The 24,656-nt window shown below is 40.1% G+C and overlaps 1 protein-coding gene across 1 annotated transcript; it reads right to left on the minus strand.

Annotated features, from left to right (window-relative positions):
* Positions 1–307: 307 nt before the first annotated feature.
* Positions 308–23,855, minus strand: CCDC168 (coiled-coil domain containing 168). The gene has a single exon (XM_027064466.2). It carries the CDS (start codon positions 21,866–21,868, stop codon positions 377–379), a length of 21,492 nt encoding a protein of 7,163 aa, XP_026920267.2. The 5' UTR covers positions 21,869–23,855; the 3' UTR covers positions 308–376.
* Between the last annotated feature and the right edge of the window lie 801 nt (positions 23,856–24,656).

Raw genomic sequence — 24,656 nt, forward strand, 5'->3', positions numbered from 1 at the left:
CCCTCACTGCTATTTAAAAAACTCTCTCCCTCTGTGCAGTCCCAACTTTCTGGTCATTCTCTCCCAATCTCATTTATAGGCTCCATGTCCTTCAACTCATCCCCAGTCACTGGTGTGGGATAGGAAGAGAGCGTCCTCTCCTGTGCGATTATGAGGAAGGCAGCATAAACTAAAAGGAGACCCCACTGCATGGTGGGATCAAGCCCAAAGTCATCTGCTTTTCCACCCCATCCGTCCAGAACAGTTGTGCAAATCTACCAAAGAAATAAAACATTATCGGTTTAGAAGACACTTCATGAAAAGACCGTTTGACTTTATCTGATTTTATTTTTCACAGAACACCACAATAACAACCAGCTTTCCACTTCAGATGAATCTAGATATGGTTATATCCATTTGGATGAACCGGACTGAAGGACTCCAAGAGAGACCCCAAGAGCTTTTTGGATGAAGTCCATATATTGCACGAACTTGAAATCTTTGCCACCAGAGGAACTCTGAAGTTTGTCTTCTTTAAAGTTCTTGGAATAGTCCAGCGAATGGTTTGAGGCATAATCTCCAGCGAATCTGCTGGTATACAGGCATAAAAAAACGGCTGGTTTTGTTTGCTTTCAGAATGGAAGTAGACATCCTCTTGATGAGGCTTTGATGGTAACTTAGGTTTGCTTGCGTAATGATTCAATCTTTCTGACTCATAATTACAAACTTTTTTCTTTCTTGTGCATTTCTCTTTATTCTGTGTATAACTGTAATCACAGTCCCAATGAAGGTTGTTCTTTCGAAATAAATCCAACTTTGCCTTCTTTCTTTCTTTGCTTTCAAGATGACTGTAAGGTTTGCCTTGGCTTTTTGCAAGATGTAATTTGATATTTGATTCCGTTAAGGGAGCTAAAGAGTAGGTGGTTCTGTGCCCTGCAGACCATGAAGACTTCCCTTCACTGAATGGAACAGAAGATGAGCTAGATGGAACGTCTACAGTATTTAATGAACCATAGCACAACCAGTCAGGAAATGGCGTTGTGTCAGATGACCCGTATTTCCTGCTTTTGTGGGATTCATAAGAAGGTGTCACAATTGAGGAATGTTTTCTACAGCCTCTGACACCATGATGGGAACCTGAATATTCCCTGTAAAATGGTTTCAAATTAGTTTTGCTTTTTCTCATCTTGTAGAGATTTTCCAAAGGAATGCCTTTCTGTAATTCAAACAGAATGTTTTGGGATTCCTGACTTAAATATGGGTTTGCTTCTAAGAACATACATTCTTTGCTCCCATATACTTCAAGAGCTGAGCATGCCTCCAAGTTGGCTAGACTCTCAATATTTGTCTGACTCTCAGCAGAATCTTCAGAAATCGGAATTGAAGGGGAATCAACTAAATGGGGAGCACTTTCCTGAGTCTTTGGATCAAAATATTTATACATATTTGTTTCTTGAAACCACCCATGACATTGTTTATCTTTTTCTGGAGTCACATGAGACTTTAACTCTGAAAGAACTGTACTATCTTTCTGAGCTGTGGCCTGTTGATCAGCGTTAGAAGCGCACACATGGGTTGGCTTGAGGAATTTTTTCATCAATGATGAGTTTTCATGGGGACTTTGCTTTTTGGAAGAGATGTGCTGTACTAACGGTTCTGTGTCAATGCAAAGACCACCACCGCTTTCTCCCCTGTAATCTCTATTTTTACAAATTGCAACTGTGTTTAACTTCAGGATATGTTTGGGAAGTGCATTTGGTTTAGGGAACATACTTTTGACTGGAAGCCCCAGGAGAAAATGAAGGTATTTGTATTGCAAATCAAGATCTATTTGATGAAGAGATTTTTCCTCAAAAAGTAACAAAATTTTGTTTTTTCGTTTTGGTACTTTGGTACCAGAATTAACAAATTTAGATAAAGGTTTCTTTGTATTCTGAGCATTGGCCATTGTGTAGGATTCTCTTACAATTCTGGGAAAGGCTGTCATTTGAATCTCTAATGTTTTTATAGAAAAGTGTACGAAAAGTTTGTCTTTTTCTTCTGCTGAGTAGTTTGGAAGAATAGGAGTCAATGGCATCTCATTAGCAGAAGTCGCTGAAGATGCTCCACTTTCTAGCTTTCTAATACTCTTTCGGTTTGCAATGATCTCTTTGCCGTCACTTGAAACATTGACAATCAATGTCTTCATACAGCGGACAGGAGGTGAATCCTTGGGGTATTTCTGATTTAAATTAGGTTCTGTAGCATCAATCCCTTCTAGAGACAAAAAGCACATTTTTTTATGTCTTGGATATAGCCTCCAACTGTTATGTTCTGAAATAGACTGTTTTAGATAAAAGTTGAAGTTGTGGAAAGATTTTTTTGCTATCTCTGGTATCAGATTCAGTTTTATTTCAAACGCTTTTGACTCTAAATGATTAGTGAGCTTATTGTTTTCTTTGGGAAGAAGACGTTCCAAAATGAGTTTTGGCTGCAATTTGGGAGGTTTTGTTGTGGATGTTGTATCTGAACTTCCTGCAAAAGATGGTGACTTCCAAGCATCAGGCTTATGAGCTTTTATTTTTTCCAGTATATCCTCACAAATTTTGTCCTGAATCATGTTTTTTATCTGGGATTCCAAGATATTTTTAACTGCTTCATAAAGAGGAAGTAAACTTTCAGCACTTGTCCTTTCTGCCACTACTTTTATTTCATTACTTTTAACTTGGGATGGTACAGGCCCACTTCCTGGAAAAGTTTTTTGTTGCTGGACCTTTGGTGTCGTCGTGTCCTGGATAGGTTCACTCTGATCCCCCTGTTTTGGTGGCGAGGCACACCCCATGATATCGAGTAGCTCAGCCCCATGTTGTGTTTCTTCTACTCCTGGGGGGGAAATATTCATGCTTAGGGTACTTTCCATGTGGGTTTCTACACTGTCCGTTGGATCATCAGACATGAGTGGACACTCTGTGGGCGTCAGAATGGGTTTTGGTGCCTTTTCTTCTTCCTCAGTCATAAGCAAGTAGGGTTCCTTTATGATCCTTGAGCTATCAGGCCCTGGAACAACGTTTTCTTCTTTTGTTTGTGGAATCAAAATGTTTTCCTTTGCTTCACGGCTGAGGTTTGTTTCTGATTTTGACAGTGGGGGGAAGGGAGGACACCCTTCTTTTACAATGCTTGAGCTATTCCTCTTAATGTCACTAGTGCTTGGTGATTTCTGTTGGAATTCAGAAAGACAGAGTATCTTTTCTCTTTCTAGGTTTGTCTCAGATTCTGCTGTTTCTTCAGTCTGAGATGAATTCACCGTGGAAATAGAAAGACTTCTGATACATATTCCTGAAGTATCTTCACGCCACAAAACTGTTTTCTTTGGTCCGCTGAAGTCATACTCTAATTTCTTTCTATTGCTTGGAATACCACGTCCTGTGTTATTAAGAATCTGTGAAATTGGGTGATTTTGGATTTTCATAGTTAAATATTTGGGGCTCAGTTCTCTCTTCAAATCTGCTATTGTTAATCTGCCTTTCTGGCCTTCAAACTTGAGAGAAAGAGGAATGTAGGCATAAAATGAATCCAGAATATGTTCTTGAAACATTTTTCGTGGCTGAATATTTTGTTTTGCACCAGGGACTTCTAGGTCCTTTTTATGTTTTTGCTTGATTGGGCAGCTGTTTCCTATACGAGTGATCACCTGAGTGTTAATTTGAGACTCCTCTGCCTTTGGAGATGGAGTGTTCCCATTTACAACATTATTTGTGTCCCTTTTTAAGTTCTCCTCTAGACTGACAATGATGTGTTTGTGCATTTCTGTTTTGTCCTTTTCCAGACAGATAGCTATGTTTGTGTCTATTTTTAGTTCCCCTTCTTCCAGTTCTAATGTTTTTTGCTCCAGATTTATGATAGTACTGGTGTCCATTTTATTTTTTCCTTCCAGATCTTCAGATTGAGCTGGAAAAGTCCAGTGGGAGGGAAGAGGCTTCTGACATGATTCTAGAATGCGTTCCTTTTGTTCTGGCACCAGCAATGCCTGCTCTTTTTTCCCTCCGAGGGTATCAAACACTGTAATATCCACATGTGTTCCTGGTAGTATTTGTATTCTGGGGTACACCACAGTTTGCTTGCATACATCTGTTTCCAATTGCGTCTTCTGCCTTCCATCTTTAAATAGGAGTTTAAGAGAAAGGCTGGAATCCAGGCAGGTCTCATGTCCCCTTTCAGACTGTAACACCACTTGCTTTTTCACAACAATCTCTTGTTCTTCTATAATTGGGAGAGTATCTGACTCTGTGATATTCATTTTCTCAAGCGATCCCTTTGTCTGTAGGGCTAATGCTTTGGAAGAGGGCATTTTGCTCATTTTATCATGATTTTGTACCTCTTTCTCTGGCTTATCAGATGTGTATGAATTTCCAGATCCTGGAGATGCCTTGGATAACGTTTTTTGTTGGGGGGCATCTTGCTCTGAAACAGAAAATCCTTTTGCACGTACAGGGGTACCAAATGTGACATATATTTCCTTGGATATTTTCCTTGGTGGTGAAACTAAACTCTTAGGACTCCTTTTATGGTTTAAATCATCCATTATTTCAGTTTCTTTCTTCAGGTTGGCCATCTTAGCTGGATCCATTGTGGGGTAGGAAAGAAACGTAGTAAAAGTTTCTGTTTTGTATTTTTCTGGTCGAGCCTCTTGCCCTGTAAAGAAATATTCCAGCCTTTTCCCACTTATGGTACCAAATCCTGTTAAATAAATGTCCTCATGCTGTGAATTTAAAACTAACAGACTCAAGTCTCCTTCAGATTTGACTTGTGGAGGTTCATTCCTTCGCTGTACACTGACCATGAAGTTGGATGTCCACTGTTGCACTGTCTCTTCTTGTGGCACAGAGTGTTTGACTTTCTTCACAACGATTTCACTATCACCAGCAACTAGCTCTGTAATTGCTGTTTTCTGGGTATCTGATGATTCCTGGAGATTTTGCTGGAGAGGAGAGGATCCTGTAGCTCCTGGTACATCTTTGTCTATTTTGTTCCCTGAGTCTAGATAAAGGGCAGGTGCTGATGGGATGGAAAGAAAAGTCCTTGTCAGAACTATAGGTAGCTCATCTTCACCTTTGCACATATTTTCCTTTTGTTCTTTAATATTCAACACAAATTCCTTTGTGTTAAAGATATGGGAAATTGATGAAATCCTGGCCTCTTTGCGATGCATCCTAATCCTCATATCAACTGTTTTCACTTCATACTTTTTTTCTTTCTGTGACATATGTTGTTTTCTTTCTCTTACATCACGAATTGCCCCTGCACCTGATAATGCTGAAAGCATGCATGGAAGTAGAGAGGGCCTTCTAATTCCAAGCATTTTTTCATTTACTTGTGTACCTTTATCTAATGTAGGGTTAGCTGAATGTTTGGAAACATAAATTTTTCTGAGCACTGTACAGGGTGGTTTACCTTGACCGTCATGTTTCTTTGGTTCTTGCCCTCCAATGATTAGATGCAATTCTGTTCTATGGAGCATATGTGAAGGAGGTGATTTCTTTGACTTCAAGATTATATCTGTGATATGCGCCATACTTTTCATATTTGTTTTTTCTCTGTCCTGCTCCTCTTCCTGAGGCATACATTGTTTCGCATTTTGACTATCTTGCAAGACATCACCACCGATTGCTTCTGTATGTATTATTTCTCTGGCATTTGATACTCTCTGCACAACAGACCTTGTAGCTACTAACATTTCATCATCTACCTGTATTTCTTTATCCAATTGGAGGAGAGGGAGAGACGAAGATGGAGAGGAAGTGTTGGCCAGAACCACACCTGGTTCATCTTTACTTCCTTGTATCTTCTTTTCTTGATGTTTGGGGAACACAAGGTTTACTGTTTCTACTTCACCCCCCTCCTTGTTCTGGGGCATCTGATCTTTTCCTTTTTGTGGACTGATTAAAATATCTCTAGCAGTTGGCTCTACACTTTCCACATCTTCAGAATCTGATGATTCCTGGAAGTTGACTGGGGAAAGAGAGGATCTTGTTAATATGGCCATTCTCTTTTTCTCACATCTGGGATTCTTGTAAAGGTGAAGTAGGGAAGATCTACAAGTACAAGTACAAGTCTTAGTTGGTATTGTACCACCTGGCTCACGCTGACCTTCCTGAGACATTCCCTCTTGGTCTTTAGTTTTCCACGGATGGTCACTTAGATTGTATCTAAGTAAAATAGGTGATCTCTTTTCTTTTAAATGCCTATCACTGGGAGCCACTGTACTATTCATCTCCACGTTTTTCTCTCCATCTCTCACTTCTTTCTGTAACGTGTGTTCTTTTAATTCTTTTACATCATTTGAAAGTTCTCCATCAGTTGTTTCTGCATATGCTGTTTTCACTGCATCTAGTGATTCCTTGGACTGTAGTTGTGGGAGAGGCACATTTGTAATTCTTATCATGTACCCCTCTCCTGTTTTGCCAAAGTTAAGATATGGTAGAGTCAGTAAAGAAGTACAGATGTTTCCCAGATTTTCAACGAGGTCATTTTTCTTTTTCTGCATCTTTCTCTCTTGCTCTTTCATTTTCCACTGCAATTTTTTGGTATCTAGTATATGTGAAAGGGGTACTTCCTTTGCCGTCAGAGCCATACATCTTGGGACCATTTTGTCTTCAATATCTATTTTGAGTCTATCCTTCTCTTTTAACTCACCATAAAATGACTTAGTATATGCTTCTTTGCCTGAATTGGATGGATCCTGAATCTTTGATGGTGGAAAAGTGAAGTGTGTTTTTTCTAATGTGTCTTCCTTTTCATTCATTTGCCCGTCCCATTTCAGGCAAGATGGAGAAGGCAAGGAGGCACAGGCTTCCTTCAGAACCATTTCTGGTTCACTTTTGCCTTCTTGCACTTCTTTCCCTTGCTCTTTAATATACAAAGGTAGTCTCTTTCTACTGGATAGATGTAGAGGTGAGGATATCTCTGCTCTCAAAGTGATTATTTTGGGGAATCTTCTACCTTCCCCATCTTTTATTTTTACTCTGTTCTTTGCCTTTGTATATGGCATAGGCTGATTAATTTTTATTGTTACATCGAATGAGCCAATGCCCTCATTGGAATCTGCATGTCTGGTTTTTCCTGCATCTGATGACTCAGGGCACAGCAATTGTGAAGGAGAGCATCCTATCATTGCAAGCGAGTCCTTGTTTTCTTTGGTTCTTGTGTCCAAATTGTGGTGAGGTGGGGAAGGTGTGGAAGGAGGAGTTTTTGTCCAAGCCACATCAGGGTCACCTGTTCTTTGCTGCTCTTGTTCTACTTTCTCCATCATGCTCCACTGTGGTTCCTTTCTGTTGTTCAAAGCACTGTGCTCAGTAACCCTGAACACAGGAGGAGGTGGTGATATCTTTGCCTTACACTCTGTGCCACTGGGCCGCATTGAGCCATCTGTGGCTTCTGTTTGTCCTCTGTTCCTTTCTTCCTGTCGTGGGTGTTGTTCTTCTTTTATCACATGGCTATCAGATGACTCTGTAGGTGCCATTCGCCCTGAAGGCAATGATTCTTGGAGCTCAAGATGTGGCACATCATTTCTTATTATTCCTGGCTCACCCTCCTCATCTTTTATTGTGTCCCACTTAAGATGAGTTGAAGAAGTGATGAAAGGATGAATTCTGCTCAGAAGCACAACAGTGTCCTCGTTATCTTCTTGCCCCACTTCCCCTTGTTCTTTGATGTTGACTTGCAGTTTCTTTGTTTTGAGTATAAGGAAAAGGGGTGATTTCTTTGCCCTCAAAGCTATGTACCTGGGGTGCATTATGTCTTCCTCAAAAGTATTTGCTTTCTCCTCTTCTGTCTGTGTCATGTATTCTGTTCTTTTTGAACTGCTTGCGATGCCATTCAAAGGTGGTACTGTATATTTTAATTCCTCGGCATGTGATGATTCCTTGTGCCATGAGGGTGGAAGAGAGGGTCTTGTTAATCCTTCTTTCTCTTCCTTGCCTCCTATACCTTTGTTTAACTTAAATGGAAGTAGAGAAGTTCTTGTCAGAAGCTTATCTAGTTTGCTTCTTTCCTGTAGGTTTCCTAATTTTTCCTTCATGTTTGTCTGTACTTCTACAATTTGGGAGCCACAGCTCCCAGGGGTATAGAGTACATGTGGGAGTGGTAATACCTTTTCCTTGGAAGTTGTGCCTTTGGGATACATTAGATATTTCATATTTACTATTTTTCTTCCATTTTCTCCTTTCTCTGGCTCATACTCTTGCACTACTCTTAGATCCTTTGAGATATCATCCCCAGTTGACTTTGTATATGCTGTTTTCCCTGCCTCAAATGATTTCTGTAACTGTAGTTGTGAAACAGCAGGTCTTGTTATTCCTTGGCTGTCTTCCTCTCCTTCTATTCTTGTGTCCAATTCATGGTGACTTAGAGAAGATTCAGAAGCCCCGTGTGTGGGCAGAACCACTTCCCGTTCACCTTTACCTCCTCCCTCCATTCTCCCCTGCTCTTCACTTTCCAGATCCACGTTCACCTGCTCTTTAAGATCCGGTGGTATGTCCTGTGAAAGTGCTTGCTTTCTTTTTAAATCTTTATCTTTTGGATGCATCACATCTCTCTCAGCTGATATCTCTACATCACCCTCTTCTTTCTGTGGCACATAGTCTTTTGCTTCTTGTACATCACTTGCGGCATGGTCATCAATGGACTCTTTATTTGCTTTTTTCACTGCATCTGATGATTTCTGGTGTGATAGTTCTGGAATACAGTATCTTGCAACTTCAGTTAGAGAGTCTGCTGTTTTAATTCTTGTACCCAACTTTAAATGAGAAGGAGCAATTATGCAAGGGCTGGTATTGCTCACAAGGACATTTGGCTCATCTTTAATTTTTTGTACCTTTGTCTCTTGCTCTTCAATATCCAGCTGGGTTTCCTGTGAAATTGGTGATTTCTTTTCCCTGAAAGGTATGACTTCTTCCTTTTTTACTCTCTCCTCTTCTTCCTGCATTATATGTTCTTTGGCTTTATTTATGCTGCTTGAGATATCACCATAAACAGACTCTTTGTATGCTATTTTTTCTATATCTGATGACTCCTGGAGTTCTGGTTGTAGAAAAGAGGACCTTCTTTTTATTAGCCTGGTTTCTTCCCCTGTTATTCTTATGTCCACTTCTGAGTAAGATGGAAAAGAGACGGAAATACAAGATGTGTTCCGAATCCCAACTTGATTATCTTTATGTTCCTGCATGTTTTTCTCATTTTCTTTGATGTTCAACTGTAATTCCTGTGTGATTGGAGACTGTTTCACTTTCAAAGCTATTCTTTTGGGTTGCATTATTTCTTCCAAAGCCATTTCTACTCTATCTCTCCGTGGCATATATTTTGCTTTTTTTATACTGCTTAAAATATCATCAGTTGGCTCCTCACGTACTCCCATTGCATCAGATAATTCCTTGAGTGTCAGTGATGGAAGACAAAATCCTGCGATTCCTCGCATGAGGACCTCCTTTATTCCAGGCATCTGTTCCAGGTGCGGTGAAGAAGGAAAGGAAGCATGGTGTTTATTCTGAACCATGTCTAGATCACTTTTATCTTTCTGCATCGTTTCCTCTTGTTCTTTGTTATTCCACTGTGGCTCTTTTCCATGCAGTATATATTTAAATGGTGTTTTCTTTCCTTTAAAAGTGACACATTTGAGGCCCATGATGTCTTTCACATATACTATATTTTCTCCATCTTCCTTTTTACCCTGTGGCAAATGTTTTGATTCTATTACACGGCTTAAACTATCTCTATTAATTGACTTTGCAAATAGTGTTTTCCTGACACTTGATGATACCTGGGACTTTAACGGTAGAAGGCAGCTCTTTAGTATTCCAGACTTCCCTTGCCCTACTTTTATTCTTGAATTCACATCAGTATGTGGTAGAGATGGTAAGGAAGCACACAAGCTTGTCAGTTTCATACATGGTTTACCTTTACCCATCCGCACCTTGCTGTCTTGTCTTGTAATGAACGAGCCAATTTGTTCTGTACTTGGAATGTAATCCATGGTGCTAACTACTTCTTTTGATGCCTTCTCTTTACATGGCATCTTGCTCTGAAATATGTCCCTCAAAGAGTGAGAAGCAGGTTTTGGATAAATCTGGTGTATACATTCTGGTTGCTTTTCTTCTTTTCCCTCAATGGGCAAGCCAGTTCCTTCTGTATTTGAAGTGTGGTACATTGGAGCCTTTAATGCTTCCTTTACACATGGCAATTTCATCTGAAGGACATCTGTCAAGGAATAAGAAACAGATGTTGGAAGAGCCTTGCATGTACTTTCTTTTTGAGGTTCTTTTCTTCTCCTGTTGTGCAAGTCAACTCCTTCTGAGCATGGAGGTTGGTCTACTGGAGTATCTGCTTTATTTGATGCTTCATCTACCACTGAACTCAAAACTTTTGAACTCCTTCCTTTCACTGAGACATTTTTCTTTAGCTTATTATTATGGAGTCGATGCACTATGCATGAAGAAATGGATTCCAGAATATTTTCTTTATTCTGGTTAGACCTATGTAGTTGCTTCGCCTTCAGTTTTTCAGAAAAAATCATTTTCTTTTCATTTAATCTCAATGGACTATCAGTTACCTGTGATTGCTCTTTTCTCCATGGATTTACATATAAATTTATAGGAATGCTTACATCTTCCTTCCTTGTATTTACCACCTGTGTTATCTGGAAATGATTATCCCTATTTGGGCAAGATACAGAATCCACAGTACTTTCAGGAATGTCATCTGGCTCCATCTCTCCTTTCTGCACTGCAGATATATTTTGCTGGGCCACCAGATTGGTGTAAAGAAACTTCTGTCCTTTTGAGCCTTGGAAGATATCAGTTTCTTCTATATCTTCTCTTCCCAATAGATGTGAAATATTTTTTTTGCTGGTGTACATCTCTTCCTCAGCTACCTTTCCTGTGTTTTCCAAACGAGAAGGTTCCATAATGGGGTAGGCAACAGACCCCAGATTTGTCATTGAAACACTTCCTTGTTTTGGCAATTCTTGCTCCTTGCAAGTCTTCTGTTGAGAAGCATTCAACTCTGTAAGAAATATATTCTGTCCTTTTGAACTTAATGAAGCATCGGTTTTCTCTGATACTTGTCTCCCCGATGGAATTGAAACCGAACGTTCAACCATGTCTATGTCTTCTTCCTTCACTCTTTGTGCAACAAGGAATTCACATCCTGTAAGTTTTTTAACTCTTGGGGCATCGAACCTAGGGTAATCGATATCCCTCTTCTGGGAAGATAGACCAGGGTATACTTCTCTTTCCAACGTTACTCCTATTTTCATGGGGTCAAGCTCCTTCTTCACTTGTTGGCCAATCACTAACTGATCTCTACATTGAGGGAGAATGTCTAGTAAAAGAGTTTGGTGATTTTCTTTTTGTGCTCTAATGCATTGTTTCAGTGTTTTGATATTTCTTGATATAGTATTCTTAATATCAGTGGACTCTGAAGATGACATTTTTCTTTGGCTTAGTGATTTCTCTAGCTTTCGCTGGGGAGGAGTGTAAAGGGGCTTTCTTGGCCTGTCTTTCTCCCTTTTTACTTCTGTAAACTGTTTAATTTGAGATGGACCAGATCCAGAATCACAAATAGTGCTCAGAAGTAAATCTGTTACAGTTTTATCTTGCCAGAACTCCCTCTTCTGCTTCTTCATGTTACATGTCTGTTCCTTTTTGTTTCTTCTGGTCCTACATCCTATAGTATGACACAGCTGGGAAACAGGGAGCTTCTTTGCTTTCAATTTTACCCATTTGGTATGCATACTGTTCTTCACATCTGCTGTTTTTGCCATAGCTTTATGTTTTACGATTTGAAGATACACAGGTGTGCAGGCATAAGCAGAGCTAGCATTTGCTTTGTTTAGGGCATTTCCCTTTTCAGAAGACTCTTCAGAGATACCCCAGGTACTAGGTGATGGCTCCATTTTTATGTGTGAAAAAATAGGCATGGAATCATATACGGATTTGAGGTCCACACGTAATACAGTTTTCTCTCTCTTCGTGCCTATCTTCTTTTCCTGTCGCTCATTATTGCTTAAAGCAGCACGACTGGTAGCATGAAGCGGTTGTGAAATCACTAGCCCTTCGGTTGGCAGCTCTCTATGTGTTGGCTGTGTGTGACGGAACTGTGATCCTCTGTCAATCCCTGTTTTCAATCTGCTCTGCCTTCTAAGGTCAGGGGTATCCGGTGTGAAGTCAATGGTATTTGGAAATGTATTAGCCACATTTTTATCCTGCCTCATCTGTTTCATTTTCGTTTTTAAATTGGATCCAGGTTTATTCCTGTATTTTGTGGTAAACTGCCTTCTGATCTTAAGTATTTGTGAAATTGCCGGCTCCTTTTTCTTCATAATTGAACAGTTGATATTCAAGGTGATTTTCTCTTCTAATAACTGTACTGTGTTTTTCTGGCTTTCAGGGTCAGATAAAATAGGTGTGAAGAAATCTAATGGCCCCAAGAAAGTTGTGGCAGGGTTTTCCCCTAACTCTGCCTTTTCTTCTGTAGTATGACCATGCAGATTTTTGTGAAGTGTTCTGTTATATATGGTGCTCCTTGCTATTGTATTGGATGAGTGTTTATCAGTCACTATCTTGGATGGTGGAATCTCAGTTCCCTCAGCAGCAGGGAGTGACGCCTGTACAACACTTTCAATCCACTGTCTCCCTTTCATCTTGTACTGAAATGTGCTCCCCTTTTTCTTTCTATGGCTTCCTGTAATACACCTTGTGGTATTAAGCAATTGTGAACTTGGTCGTTTCTTTGCCTTCAAAGTTACATGCTTGGAACTTACTATACTTCTCTTGCTTACAAACTCCAATGCATAGCTCTGGCTTTTGGGTACAGATGAATCAAGGCTGGAAAAATCTGAAGGTTTTAAGACTGTTCTCACTAAGTCATTTTGATTCCATGCCTTCTTCCCTGAGATAGGACTATCCCAATGTCTCCTAGGATTTCCATCCCATAGAGTGCCACATTGTATTGAAGCGGTCTCTGATTTCCTTGCTTTTGGCAATGGAGTCTTTACACGTTCCATACATTTTATTCCTTCTTGAGTAGAAAGACCTTTTTTCTCTGTTTCAACTTGAAGAAAAGTCATCATGTGTCCAGAAACAGGCTCCGAAACGGTTTCTCTAAAGCATTCTTCTTGTCTCATCTTTTGTTCTGTCCAAGGCAAATTCCAAGTCCTTCTGACTTCTGAATTATTCAGTTCAGATGTTGATTGGGAAGAACCAGGATTTTTCATTTGATCGGCGCTGAAGCGGTGGTGTTGCCCACAGTGTGGAACTGAATCCAATAACATTCTTTGGATATTTTCCTCTTCCTTTTCATGTTGCACATTCATTTTCATTGTCTTGCTTGATCTGTTTTGCATATCAGTTGAGCTGGCCTGGTTCCATGCTTCCCTATCACATGGTGATTTCCTTCGCTTTGCAGGGATATGGCTGTGCAGATTTACTCTTAGTTGATCTGTCTCTGCTTTTGATGTGCTCTTCATTTCAATATCTATTTTGTTATCAGCTGAAACAGGTGCGGGAGACAAAAATGCATTAGCTATACTTTTATTTTGTTGCTTGTCTTTTATTGAAGATTTTAAGTTGCCGTCCTGTTCCTTTCTACAGTAGAGATTATCATGCTCAGTGATATGAAGCATCTGTGAACAAAGCGGCTTCTTTGCCTTCATGGTTACACATTTGGGACCCGTGAGATTTTTCCTTCCTGGAGACTTTAATACCTTTTCCTGCCTTATAGAGTCAGAGAAAACGGATGTTGTGGATGTTGTTAGTAAATCTCTTTGCAACTCTCTATGTTTTCTGGCAATGCAACCACTCATTTTCCTCCTAGAGCTTCCATCACCAGGATCTCCAAGCACTGAGTTTCCCGATTTGGTAGGCGGAATATTTTGATCAACTCTGTGCTTCACTACTTTGTGAGTTTTTATGCCTTCCCCCTTGTCTTCAGGTCGTAGGGAAACTGCCATGTGAACATCCAGCTTCCTTGCAGAGCTCGCATCAGATTTGGCACTACACTCTGCTCCATCAGTTGAAAAGTAGTCCAACAGTGCTGTCCCTGATTTTGGACATGGAATCTTTTGACCGAGTCTATGTGGTATGTCTTTTTGTGGTGGGATGTTCTTCCTCAGCTCTTGAATGTGAAGCGGAATCAGAGGAGGACAAGTAGACTCCAATTTATTTTCTGAAACCACTGTCTGTCGCTGTACTTCCTGCTCTCTAATAAACATATTTTGATCTTTTCTCCTTCCTGCACTACACAGGAAATGTAGACCTGTCTCGAATAAAACTCCAACACCCTCTCTTTCTTTCCCACTTTGCCATCTTGATTCTGATGTGCTGCTTGAGTTGCTCCCATTATTAGAGGAATATGGACACAGTTTTTCCCCTTCATGTTGTTCTAGCTGTGAAATACTGCTTTTATTCCTTAATGGGTCTTTCTTTGCTTTTATTTTTTGATGCGTTTTGATGGCAGGTGAAACGGGTGTATGTGAAAGGTAGGTATTCGTAAATATATCTGACATACCTTGAGATATTTCTGGGGCCATGTTTTCCAAGACGCAGTCCTGTTCCTTTCCATGGCTAAGAGCTGTAGACCTAGCGATGTGGATCGTCTTTAAAATTGATGCCATCTGTGCTCTCCCCGTTCTAGATTTGGGGATTTGTGGTGTCTTTCTCCACCCTCTAAAATCAGATGAAGCTGGAGTGGAGAAATCCAAAAACTTCAAGGTTCTCCCTTGTAAATCCTTTTGCAATCTTCTCTTCCCTTCTGGAGTAGATCTAGCAAGTTCCTTTCTAGGGCCTCTTTCAGATGGGATGTCATCCTGTGTTGTAATAATTAAAGATTCACGAACAGATTTCCCTAGCTCCGGAGATAAAAGCTTTGGGCTCTTTGCATATTGCAAGCCTTTCTGTGCTTTCGTTCTTTTTGGTAGCTTCTCAACTGGAAGTGAATTCAAGATAGTGCAGGAAACACAATGCAACACGCTTTGTGTGAAAAGTGTTTGTTGCTGCTGCTCCTGAGCTGTGTTAAGTGGTTCTGGGATTTTTTTCCTTGCTGAATTCTCCAGTTCTAGTTCTGATCTCACACAGCGAGGCTCCTCCATTTTACCAGTGATGGAACTGAAGTGCTGAGAACTCCGTGGGGCTGCTTCTTCACGTTGGCCTTTGACCTCCCTCATGCCCCTGGAGGCACGGCCCCTCTTGTCACTGGAAAAGGCCCCGCTGGCTCTCTCTCCATCTGGTGACAGCTCTTGCTGTTGCCGTTCGTGACTAAATTTCATTGTCCACAACACATCTGACTCTGCTTTTATTCTGTTATGCATTTTCACGTCAAGTGAAACAGGCATGGGAGAGGAGACGGCATTTAGGGTTTTGTCTGCCACGGGTTTACCTTGTTTCATCATGATACTGAAGTTGCATTTGAATTGCCTTCTATGGCTTGGAATACCACGTTTTGTGATGTGAAGTGTCTGGGAAATTGGTGGCTTTTTTGTCTTCAAAGTTACCCATTTGAGACTCATTTTCTTTCTCTTCTCTATATATTTTAAATGGTTTCTCCTTCTTTTCAATGCAGGTAAAGCAAGTGTGGATAAATCCAAAGACTCCAGAATCGTTGCTGGAAATTCTTGTGCTAATCCTTCTTTTTTCTCTGCAATAAGATCTTCCGGTACCCCAGAGCACTTTGTATGAATTAAAAAGTCAATGTTCTGTGATTTCAGGGTCTTTGGAGGTAAGTTTTTTAGACAACCATTCCCTGAGATACTAAATATTGTTGAAATTGGCATTTTCCTTGCCTTCATAATTACACATTTGGGACTCATTTGATTTTTTAAGGCTCTACATGTAAATGTCTTTCTCTGCCTTTTCGATTCAGACAGATCAGGCGTGGAGACCTCCGAATACTCCAGGACAGTTGCTTCTAGATTTTTTTTAAACTCTGCATTTTCCTCTTTACCATGATGGTACAGTTCCCCCATATGGCTCCCAACACTTGGGACACCACCCTTCACTGTATCCACTAAAACTTGACCAATTAGTGAGTCCTTTGACTTTAGAGGAGGAAACTTTGAACTTGCTATATATATTGCACCATTTTGTGGATGGTGGCTTTTCTTTGGCTTCTCTCCCAGCATGGAATCTGTAGGCTGCATTTGTTGTGGGATGTCTTGTTCTATAACAAAGAGAATTTTCCCACTTCCTTGGTTTTCTGATTGATGAAGGTCAAGCTCCTCCCTCTGGCCTGAACAGAATTTGAAATGTGTGCTGTGCTGTGAAATTACTTTTAATATCTCCTGGTCACCGGTTTCTTCCTCCTCATCTTGAACACTGTTTTCTTTGGTGTCATCTGAAGTAATATTCCCTTCCAGTGGTGATGTTGCTTGCTTTACTTGTTTAGCCCTGAGACTTCTTTCTCCTAACATATCTTTTTCTCTTTCTATCTTGTTATACGTATTAATGTCAGGTGTAATAGTCATGAAAGAATACATTTTAGCCGCCATTTTTTCTCCGTGATGCACCTCTTTCATTTTGGTTGTAGGGTTACATCCCAATTCTTTTCTATGGTTTGGGCTAACAGCACTCTTGATATTGAATATGTTTGAAACTGACAGTTTCTTTGCCTTTAAAAGTCCATATTTGGTATTCACTGAGGTTTTCTTGTCTGAATATTTGAAGTTTCTCTGGGGTGTAGATAAAGCAGGTAGGCAGGAATCAAAAGTCACTGTGTCTTTCTTTTCAACACCACCAGCCTGTTCCTTTTGGTGATTTGCGTCAGATGGGACACCATGTTCTCTTGCAGAAAAAATGATCTCATCATTCTTCACTTCCTCTGACTTAGGAGGTGAAAACCCAGCGTAACTCTCTAGCTCTCCAAATTGAAGCTGATCCAGTATGGGGCATGAAGCATAACTTAAAACAGTTTGTGTACCATGCATTTGTGGTTGTACCTGAAGATTTCGACTTCGTGGTTGTTTCAGCTCCTCATCTGATTGGACAAGGTCAAAATTCTCCTTCTGACACGCATTGAATATGAAGCTTTGGCTATTCTCTGGAGCTGGTGACACTTCATGTTTTCCTTCCTCGTCTTTCCCATCTTTCATACTGTTAGATAAGGTACTCACGATATGATCCGGGCAACATACTTTTCCTCCATTTAGCAATTTCTCTTGCATTAGCTGCATATAATCAAGTCCTGTTACCCTCTGCATATCTGTCTCTACATTTAATCCGCTACTCATTTTGGTGTTGGGCAAAATAGGCACCCGGGACTGAATGATATTGAGAAATGCATCTGCTGCGTTTTTATTTTGTTGTGGCTTTTTCATTTTTGTTTTAAAATTGCACTGCAGTCCCTTGCTCTGCGTGCCATTAAGCATATGTGAAGCTGATGGCTTTTTTCCCCTAATAGTTCTATATCTGTGATTTGCTGTTATTTGCTTCCTTGCTAATTCTAATGTGTTTTCCTTTCTTTCAGATTTAGAAACAAAGGGCTCAACAGAACCAGAAGAATGCAGGCATGTCACTTGCAAATCTTTTGGTAACTCTGAATTGTTTTCCACAAAGTGAGAATCTACTACCCTTTTCGGGTTTCCACCAGATGGTAAGTCACACTCTGTCATGGTGTTGAAAATGTTATCAAATGATGAGTTCTCTGCTTTGGGAGGTGGACTCTCGGCACCCATAGGGGCTGTTATGGCATGTTCTGTTTGGCTGGGTTTCTCGAGTTCCTCGCCTTCTCTAGGAGCCATCTGGAGGCTAGTCTGCAAGGCAGTTTGTGCAAACCATGTTTGGTGCTGAGCATCTTGCTCCTGTGTTAAACTGCTCAGTGCTGTGTACTGTTCGTCAAGGTGGGTCTCCTTCCCTTGACATGCATCGGGCCAGAGATGCTGGGTATGCTGCGAAGCTGCCTCTAGCAATGTTTTCTGCTCCACTTCCTCTCCATCTTTCACTTTTTCTTCTTGGTCATGGAATGCACTACACTTATCAAAGAAATCAACATACCGTGGTCTCACTTCCTCTGCTAATTGCCCTTGCTTTAACTGAGCGTGACAGAAGCTGTTTGTCTCTCCTTGTAATCTGCTATGCATAGGAGAAAAAAGGCTACTTATAAAGTCATATACCAATCCATTAGCTTGGTTGATCTTCTCCAACTTGGCCTTTGCCTTGGAGTCCAATTTCTTTCTATGATCTGTGCTATTAAATACTTGTGAAACTGACTGCTTCACTGTATTCGTTGGTACAGACTTGGGCTTCACTGGACATTCTGTGTGTGAGAATCGTACTCTGTTTTTATTCACTTTTGAGTGAGTTAAAACAGGCATGTGGCAATTAAAAGTCTCTGAATACATTGCTGGTAAATCTTTTGGTAGTTCTGCCTTTGTGTCTGCAAAAAAGTAACCCATTTCCCTTGTATCATTTCCATAATCTAAAACATCACTTTCTCTTGTTTGGTTTATAGGGTCTCCAATCACTGATTTTCCTGATGTCGGAAGAGGTATCTCCGCATCTGCAGTGCGTTTTAAGTCTGCTTGTGTTGCTAGGCTTTTCTTCATATTCTCAACATGAAATAGATCCATTATTGGGGTGTCAACAGACTCCACAAGACTTTCTCCGGATGTAACTGGTTGAGGCATTTCTTCCTCTGTTTTGAACTCCTTCTCGGGATTTGCATTCAATCTGAGGTGCCAGGGACCATGAAGGACTGCTTCTGGTCGAGCTGCTTCGTCCCCTCTCACTTCATCTTGCAATTTAGCTTCTTCTAGTGTGTTTCCAGAGTCATTTCCTTTATTAATAAAATTGGAATGCTTTTCTTCCCTTTCATCCTCTGATTCCTCTTGGTTTGGCTTGGTATGGCCGGGATTCTCTGCACTGAGTCTGCTGTGCATTCTAATACGAGGCACAGTAGACATGTGGGGGTAAGTAACATTCACAAGCACATCAGACACAATTTTATCTTGCGGTAGCTGTTTAGTTATGATCTTAAAATTGCCTCTCAATCTTCTCCTAAGACTTGGTATACCATTCCTACTGATATTAGGCATCAGTAAATTTGCTGGCTTCTTTACTTTCATAATGACAAGTTTGGGACCGAGTACCGTTTTTGCTCCTGACCATTTTCTTCTGATTTTCTGCCTTTTGAAAGATGATAAAGGAAGTGTGCGGATGATGAACAACCCCAGGGCAGCTGCAGGGAAAACTCGTTTTAAGTCTTCCTTTTCCTCCGCAATATGATCATCTGGTATCTTCCCGGGGCTTCCACCAAATGGGACATCACGTTCTGTTGTATCAGTTAAAACACCACCCACTGGTGAGTTCTCTAGCACTGTAAGAGGATTCCTCGCATCTGCAGTCTCTCTGCCTGTAGGTCTGTCTGTGATTTGCTTTACCTGAACTTGAAATGGATCCACTGTGGGGCATGAACCAGTCCCCACAATTGTTTCTGTAGAAAGAGTTTGTGGTTGTACCTCTTGCTCTTTATTTGGGTTTTTTCTACTACCTGAACTGCTCTGTTTAATTTCAAATCTGACATATTTAGGCTTCTGCTTTAGTTGCAGGCTGACCCTGAAATCTTGTTTCAGCTGTGGAACTGCTTCTTGTAAAGTTGGTTCCTCTTCCTCTCTGTCATGTTCTTGTGGCTTTTTAATACATCTCTCCTCAATGTATTTTGCATCCGATGCTTTCTTTTCATCTGGTAATTTCTCTTGCTCTACCACTGAATAACTAAACCCTGTTGTTGATGTATCTGTCTTGGCTTTTAATCTGCTCTGCATTTCCATAACAGGCGGCCCAGAAATGGTAGTGTCAGTGGCATTGTGAAACGTTGCAAATATTCTTTTATCTTGCATATTTATGTTGCTTCTCGTGTTACATTGCAGTCTCTCACTTTCACTTGGGTCATCACATTCTGTCACATGAAGGATTAATGGTTTCTTTTCCTTCATAACTGTATCTTCTGTACTCTCTTGAGTTTTTACACTTGCTACTTGCTCACTGCTTTCATGCTCTTTAGTTCCTAGTGAAATGAGCAAATTGACCTCTGAAGTCTCCAGAACAATTTCCAGAAAATCTCTTTCCTTTTGTATATTTCTGTTTGGAAAGCACCTTTGTGATTCTGGCGAATTAGTTGGTAACTCCTCTCCATTTGAAAGTGGAAGATGGGAATTCTCTGTACTTTTTGGGTCTTCCTGTGTTTTCATTCTTCTGTTTGATTCCATTTCAGGAGAGGAAGCAAATTTTTGCCAAGGTTCTGATATAGCTTCTTCTAAAGGTGCCTCATGCTTTGGAATATGCAGGTCAGATGTTTTTTTACTATTGGGGGCATGGAACTCTGCAATACCAATTTCTTTTTCTTGTGTAATTGGGTCTTTAAGAGACTGTTTATTCTTCCAGTTTTTTTCTATTAATAAAGAACAAGGTGCTTTTAATGGAAAAGTATTGACCATGAAAGACTCTTCTAGCCAGGATGGAAGTTTTGCTGAGATGTTTTTTTGTCCTTCATTTTCTCTGCCATGCTGCTTTACATTTTTAGCATTGCCTGAGGTTCCTCTTTTCTCAACAGACCCCACACAACTGACATTCTCCGCATCTAGTGACTTGTTTTGCTTCAGCAGAGAATGTCTACGTCCTGTTACACCTGGCATGACTTCTACTAGTTTTTTTCTGGAATACCTCTTGATATAAGGAGGAACAAGCTTGGAAAAGTAAAGAAGATGCAAAGCTATATCTGATACACCTTTCCTTGGATGTAATTCTTTCTTCTTAGCATTATACTTGCATCCTAACTTGCCAGGTTTTGAAGTGTGGCATACTGTCATTTGAAATACCCATGGAGTTGGCGGTTTCTTTGACTTTTGAGATGAAACTTTGCGACTAAGTTTACTTTTACCGTGTAATGCTTTTCTCCAGTTTTTCTGCCTTTTAAAGGTAAGTGAAAGAGGCACTGAGCTATATACAGAATACTGGTTTAATTCTGAAGAAGCAATTTGTTTCTGGCCCTCTGGCTTTACACTCCTTATTTGGAGCATCCCTTCTGCAAATGAATTTGGACTTACAGTTAAAACTAGAAATCTGGCATTCTTAAAAATAGCATTTTGCCCCTGCGTTAAATGTTTAATCTGGTTTGAATCTTCAAACCAAACAGGAGAATATTGGGTCTCATGTAAGTGTTTATTATCAGACTCTAAGCCCTTGATTGAATGTTGAGTCTCAACAGAATGTGGGACATTAACCAAATGTTGGCTTCTGCCCATAACTTGGGTCTGGAAGGAGTCTTGTGTGCTGCTGGAAAACGGCTTCCTAATCAAATCTTGGGGCAGAGCAAAATACCTGGCCATGATATCAGGCTGGCTGTTGACTGATTCTTGGTTGTTAACAAATTGTTGGGCTTGACTAGTAAATCTGGCTTCATGAAAACCTTGATTCTGAATAGCATTTTGTACTGGAAAAGAATCTTGTGCTTGGGTAGGAATATGCATTCCAAAAGAATGTTGATTTTGAATCAAGGACTCTTGAGGTCTTGAGTATGGATAAGTAGTTTTACTCTCTAATATAGTTTTGGGTTTTAAAGGAATTTGATTTCTCACAGTTTCTTCCAGAAGTCTGACTTGGTCTCTGGAAAGAAATAAGTGGGCAGGAGGACATGGTGCCATATCTAGACCTTCACTTTCTCTAGAGATGCTAGAGCGTCTTGAAAAGTTAAAGTCAGAAGAAAATGCTGGATTTTTATTTTTGTTGGCTTTCAATATTGCAAATAATTTCCTTGATGAAAATTGTGCTGTTTCATGTTCATTTTCATATCCTCTATGGCTAAGAAAAAATTCCTTTACTTCTGAATGAAACAGTGACAAAGATGAGCTAGTCCCATGTGAAGATGGCATACGACTTTCACTAGAGTAACTTACTTGATATTTACTTTCACTAGTACCTGACCATATTACTTCATCTGTTGGTGAAACTCTATCTTCAAAGTTACCTTCCTTGTCTTCAGTTTTAAGTGATGAAGTAATTGTTCTTACTGAAAACTCATCAACTCTGAATATAAGAAAACAGTTTGTAAATGAGTTGTCATTTAAGACATATTTCAAACAAGAACTCTCTTCTAGATTTAAGGTAACTCAATAGAGTATAAGAACACAGCTCAATATAAAGATGAATTGAAAAGTCATTATTCACATTACAGAATAACTCATAACCTAGTTCCACTCATTGAATAAATCAATCCACTGACAAAGTGAAGTAAATTATTCTCATTTCTCAGAGAATGAGGGATTTTTACCTCAAAAACCTATCCCAAAGTCTATTTTAAAAATTTATTTACTTATTTTGAGAGAGAGAGAGAGAACAAGTGAGGGAGGGGCAGAGAGAGAGAGAGACAGAGAATCCCAAGTGGGCTTTCCACTGTCAACACAGAGCCCAACTCGGGGCTCGATCCCATCAACTGTGAGATCATGACCTGAGCTGAAACAAAGAGTTGGAAGCTGGACGAACTGAGCCACCCAGGTGCCCCTCAAAGTCAACTTTTGACAGCCAAGAGTCAAAGTTGCAAGTTAAAGTTACAGTAAAACTTTGGTTTGTGAGCATAATTTGTTCTGGAAACATGCTTGTAATCCAAAGCACTTGTATATCAAAGCAAATTTTCCCCTAAGAAATAATGGAAACTCAAGTGATTCATTCTTCAACCCAAAAATATTCATATAAAATGATTACAATACTGTAATATAATAGAAAATAATAAAGGAAATACAAAATATAAAAAAAAATAAATTAACCTGCACTTACCTTTGAAAACCCTTGTGGCTGGTATGAGGGAGACAAGAGAAGGGTTATTGTGTAGAACAACTTTCACTATCACTGACTGTCTCACTGCTATCTATTGGCTCAATGGACTCTTTTTCTGCATGGGGACCATTTTATATACTCGCATGGATGTTGACTACAGTACAGTATTAATAAACTCTTGCCATACACTGTATTTAATGTAACTAGAAATAAGACAGCAGAGGAAAGGGTCTGTATCTGCAGGCAGCCTGACCTAGAATGAAGCAAAGTATTCCTAAGCTTACTGTTGTGTGGAAAAACAAAGGACTGTCCATAGATACTTTGAAGTGACAAAAAATACACTAGTGCCAGTTGTGGGCACCTTCCAAAGTTCTGAAAAATCACTGCTTTCTGCCAAACACTGTAGCCTGAGACCAAGCATCCGAGCATGGGAGATGATCACCCACAATCTCACAGAGAAAAAGAGAGAGAGAGAGAGAGGGAGAAGAACCATTGTGATCATGTGACATTCGGTGTCATGTACTACCCACAATGCAAAACATCACTCATTTATCAAGTTAAAACGTATCAAATGTTTGCTTATCTTGTAGAACACTTGCAGACCAAGTTATTCACAATCCAAGGTTTTATTGCATATCCTTTTACAAGAAATATCAGTTTGTTTCTGTTCTCTGCATGCAAATTTGACAAGAATAAAAATATTCTTTTTTTTAAGTTTATTTATTTATGTTGAGAGAGAGTAACAGACAGAAAGTATGTGTGCATGACAGCAGGGGAAGGGCAGAGAGTGAGGGAGAGAGAGAATCCCAAGCAGGCTCCACACTGTCAGTGAGGTGCCTGATGTGGGGCTCGATCTCTCGAACTGTGAGATCATGACCTGAGCTGAAATCAAGAGTTGGATTTAACCAACTGAGCCACCCAGGCACCCAAAGTTTAAAAATATTCTTATGGATGGGCGCCTGGGTGGCTCAGTCAGTTAAGCATCTGACTTCGGCTCAGGTCATGATCTCACAGTTTGTGAGTTCAAGCCCCACGTCAGGCTCTGTGCTGACAGCTCAGAGCCTGGAGCCTGCTTTGGATTCTGTGTCTCCGTCCCCCTCTGCCCCTACCCCCCCCTCTCAAAAATAAATACATATTAAAAAAATTTTTTTAAATATTCTTGTGGAAATTTATTAGATGCAACAGAAGAATGTCCAATACCATAAACTAACTGTAGCTTTCTATACATAAACCCAGATTATTTTAACAGCTGTTTATTTCTGATTGAGAGAAAAGCCTACATGTTAGGTCAGTGCTTCTCAGCACAATTTTGGATTGGAATAATGATCATGGAAGTGGACTCTCTAACATCTATTCTACATCAAATGATTAGACTAAGTCTAACATAGTAATCTCGTTTCCACTTCCACGTGATTAGGTTAGGTGCGGACATGAACTGATCCTAGAATAAGACAAAGATTTGTAAGGACTTATGGAGAAAGCTGCCTTGTTCCTAAGAAATACACAGAGAAAAATGGCCTTTTACTTCGTCTGGACATTGCTGCTCTGATTTTGAAACTCTGATAGCCACCTTTCTCCCTCCCCGCCCCCCCCCCCCCCGCCCCAAGATAAAACTAACACTGAGAAAGGCAAAGGGAGAGATACAGGACCTTAATGAACTTATTGGTCTACTGCATCAATCCATTCTGCAGCCTATTCTGCCTCAGGATTCCCATTATATAATATCATAAATTCTCTTAGTATGACAGTGTGCATCATGGTTTTCTGTTCCCTGGGAATGAAAATATCCTAACAGATACAGGAAGGATACATAAGCATTCTGGGGAATTAAGTGACTCCAATAAGTTACACCAGTGTCGAGACATAATTAGGATAAAATTTCATCAG

Source organism: Acinonyx jubatus, chromosome A1 (assembly GCF_027475565.1).
Source record: "Acinonyx jubatus isolate Ajub_Pintada_27869175 chromosome A1, VMU_Ajub_asm_v1.0, whole genome shotgun sequence".
NCBI lineage: Eukaryota > Metazoa > Chordata > Mammalia > Carnivora > Felidae > Acinonyx > Acinonyx jubatus.

Excerpts from the sequence above, each read along its gene's own strand:
- CCDC168 (XM_027064466.2), bottom strand. The coding sequence starts at position 21,868 with ATGCCATCTTCACATGGGACTAGCTCATCTTTGTCACTGTTTCATTCA.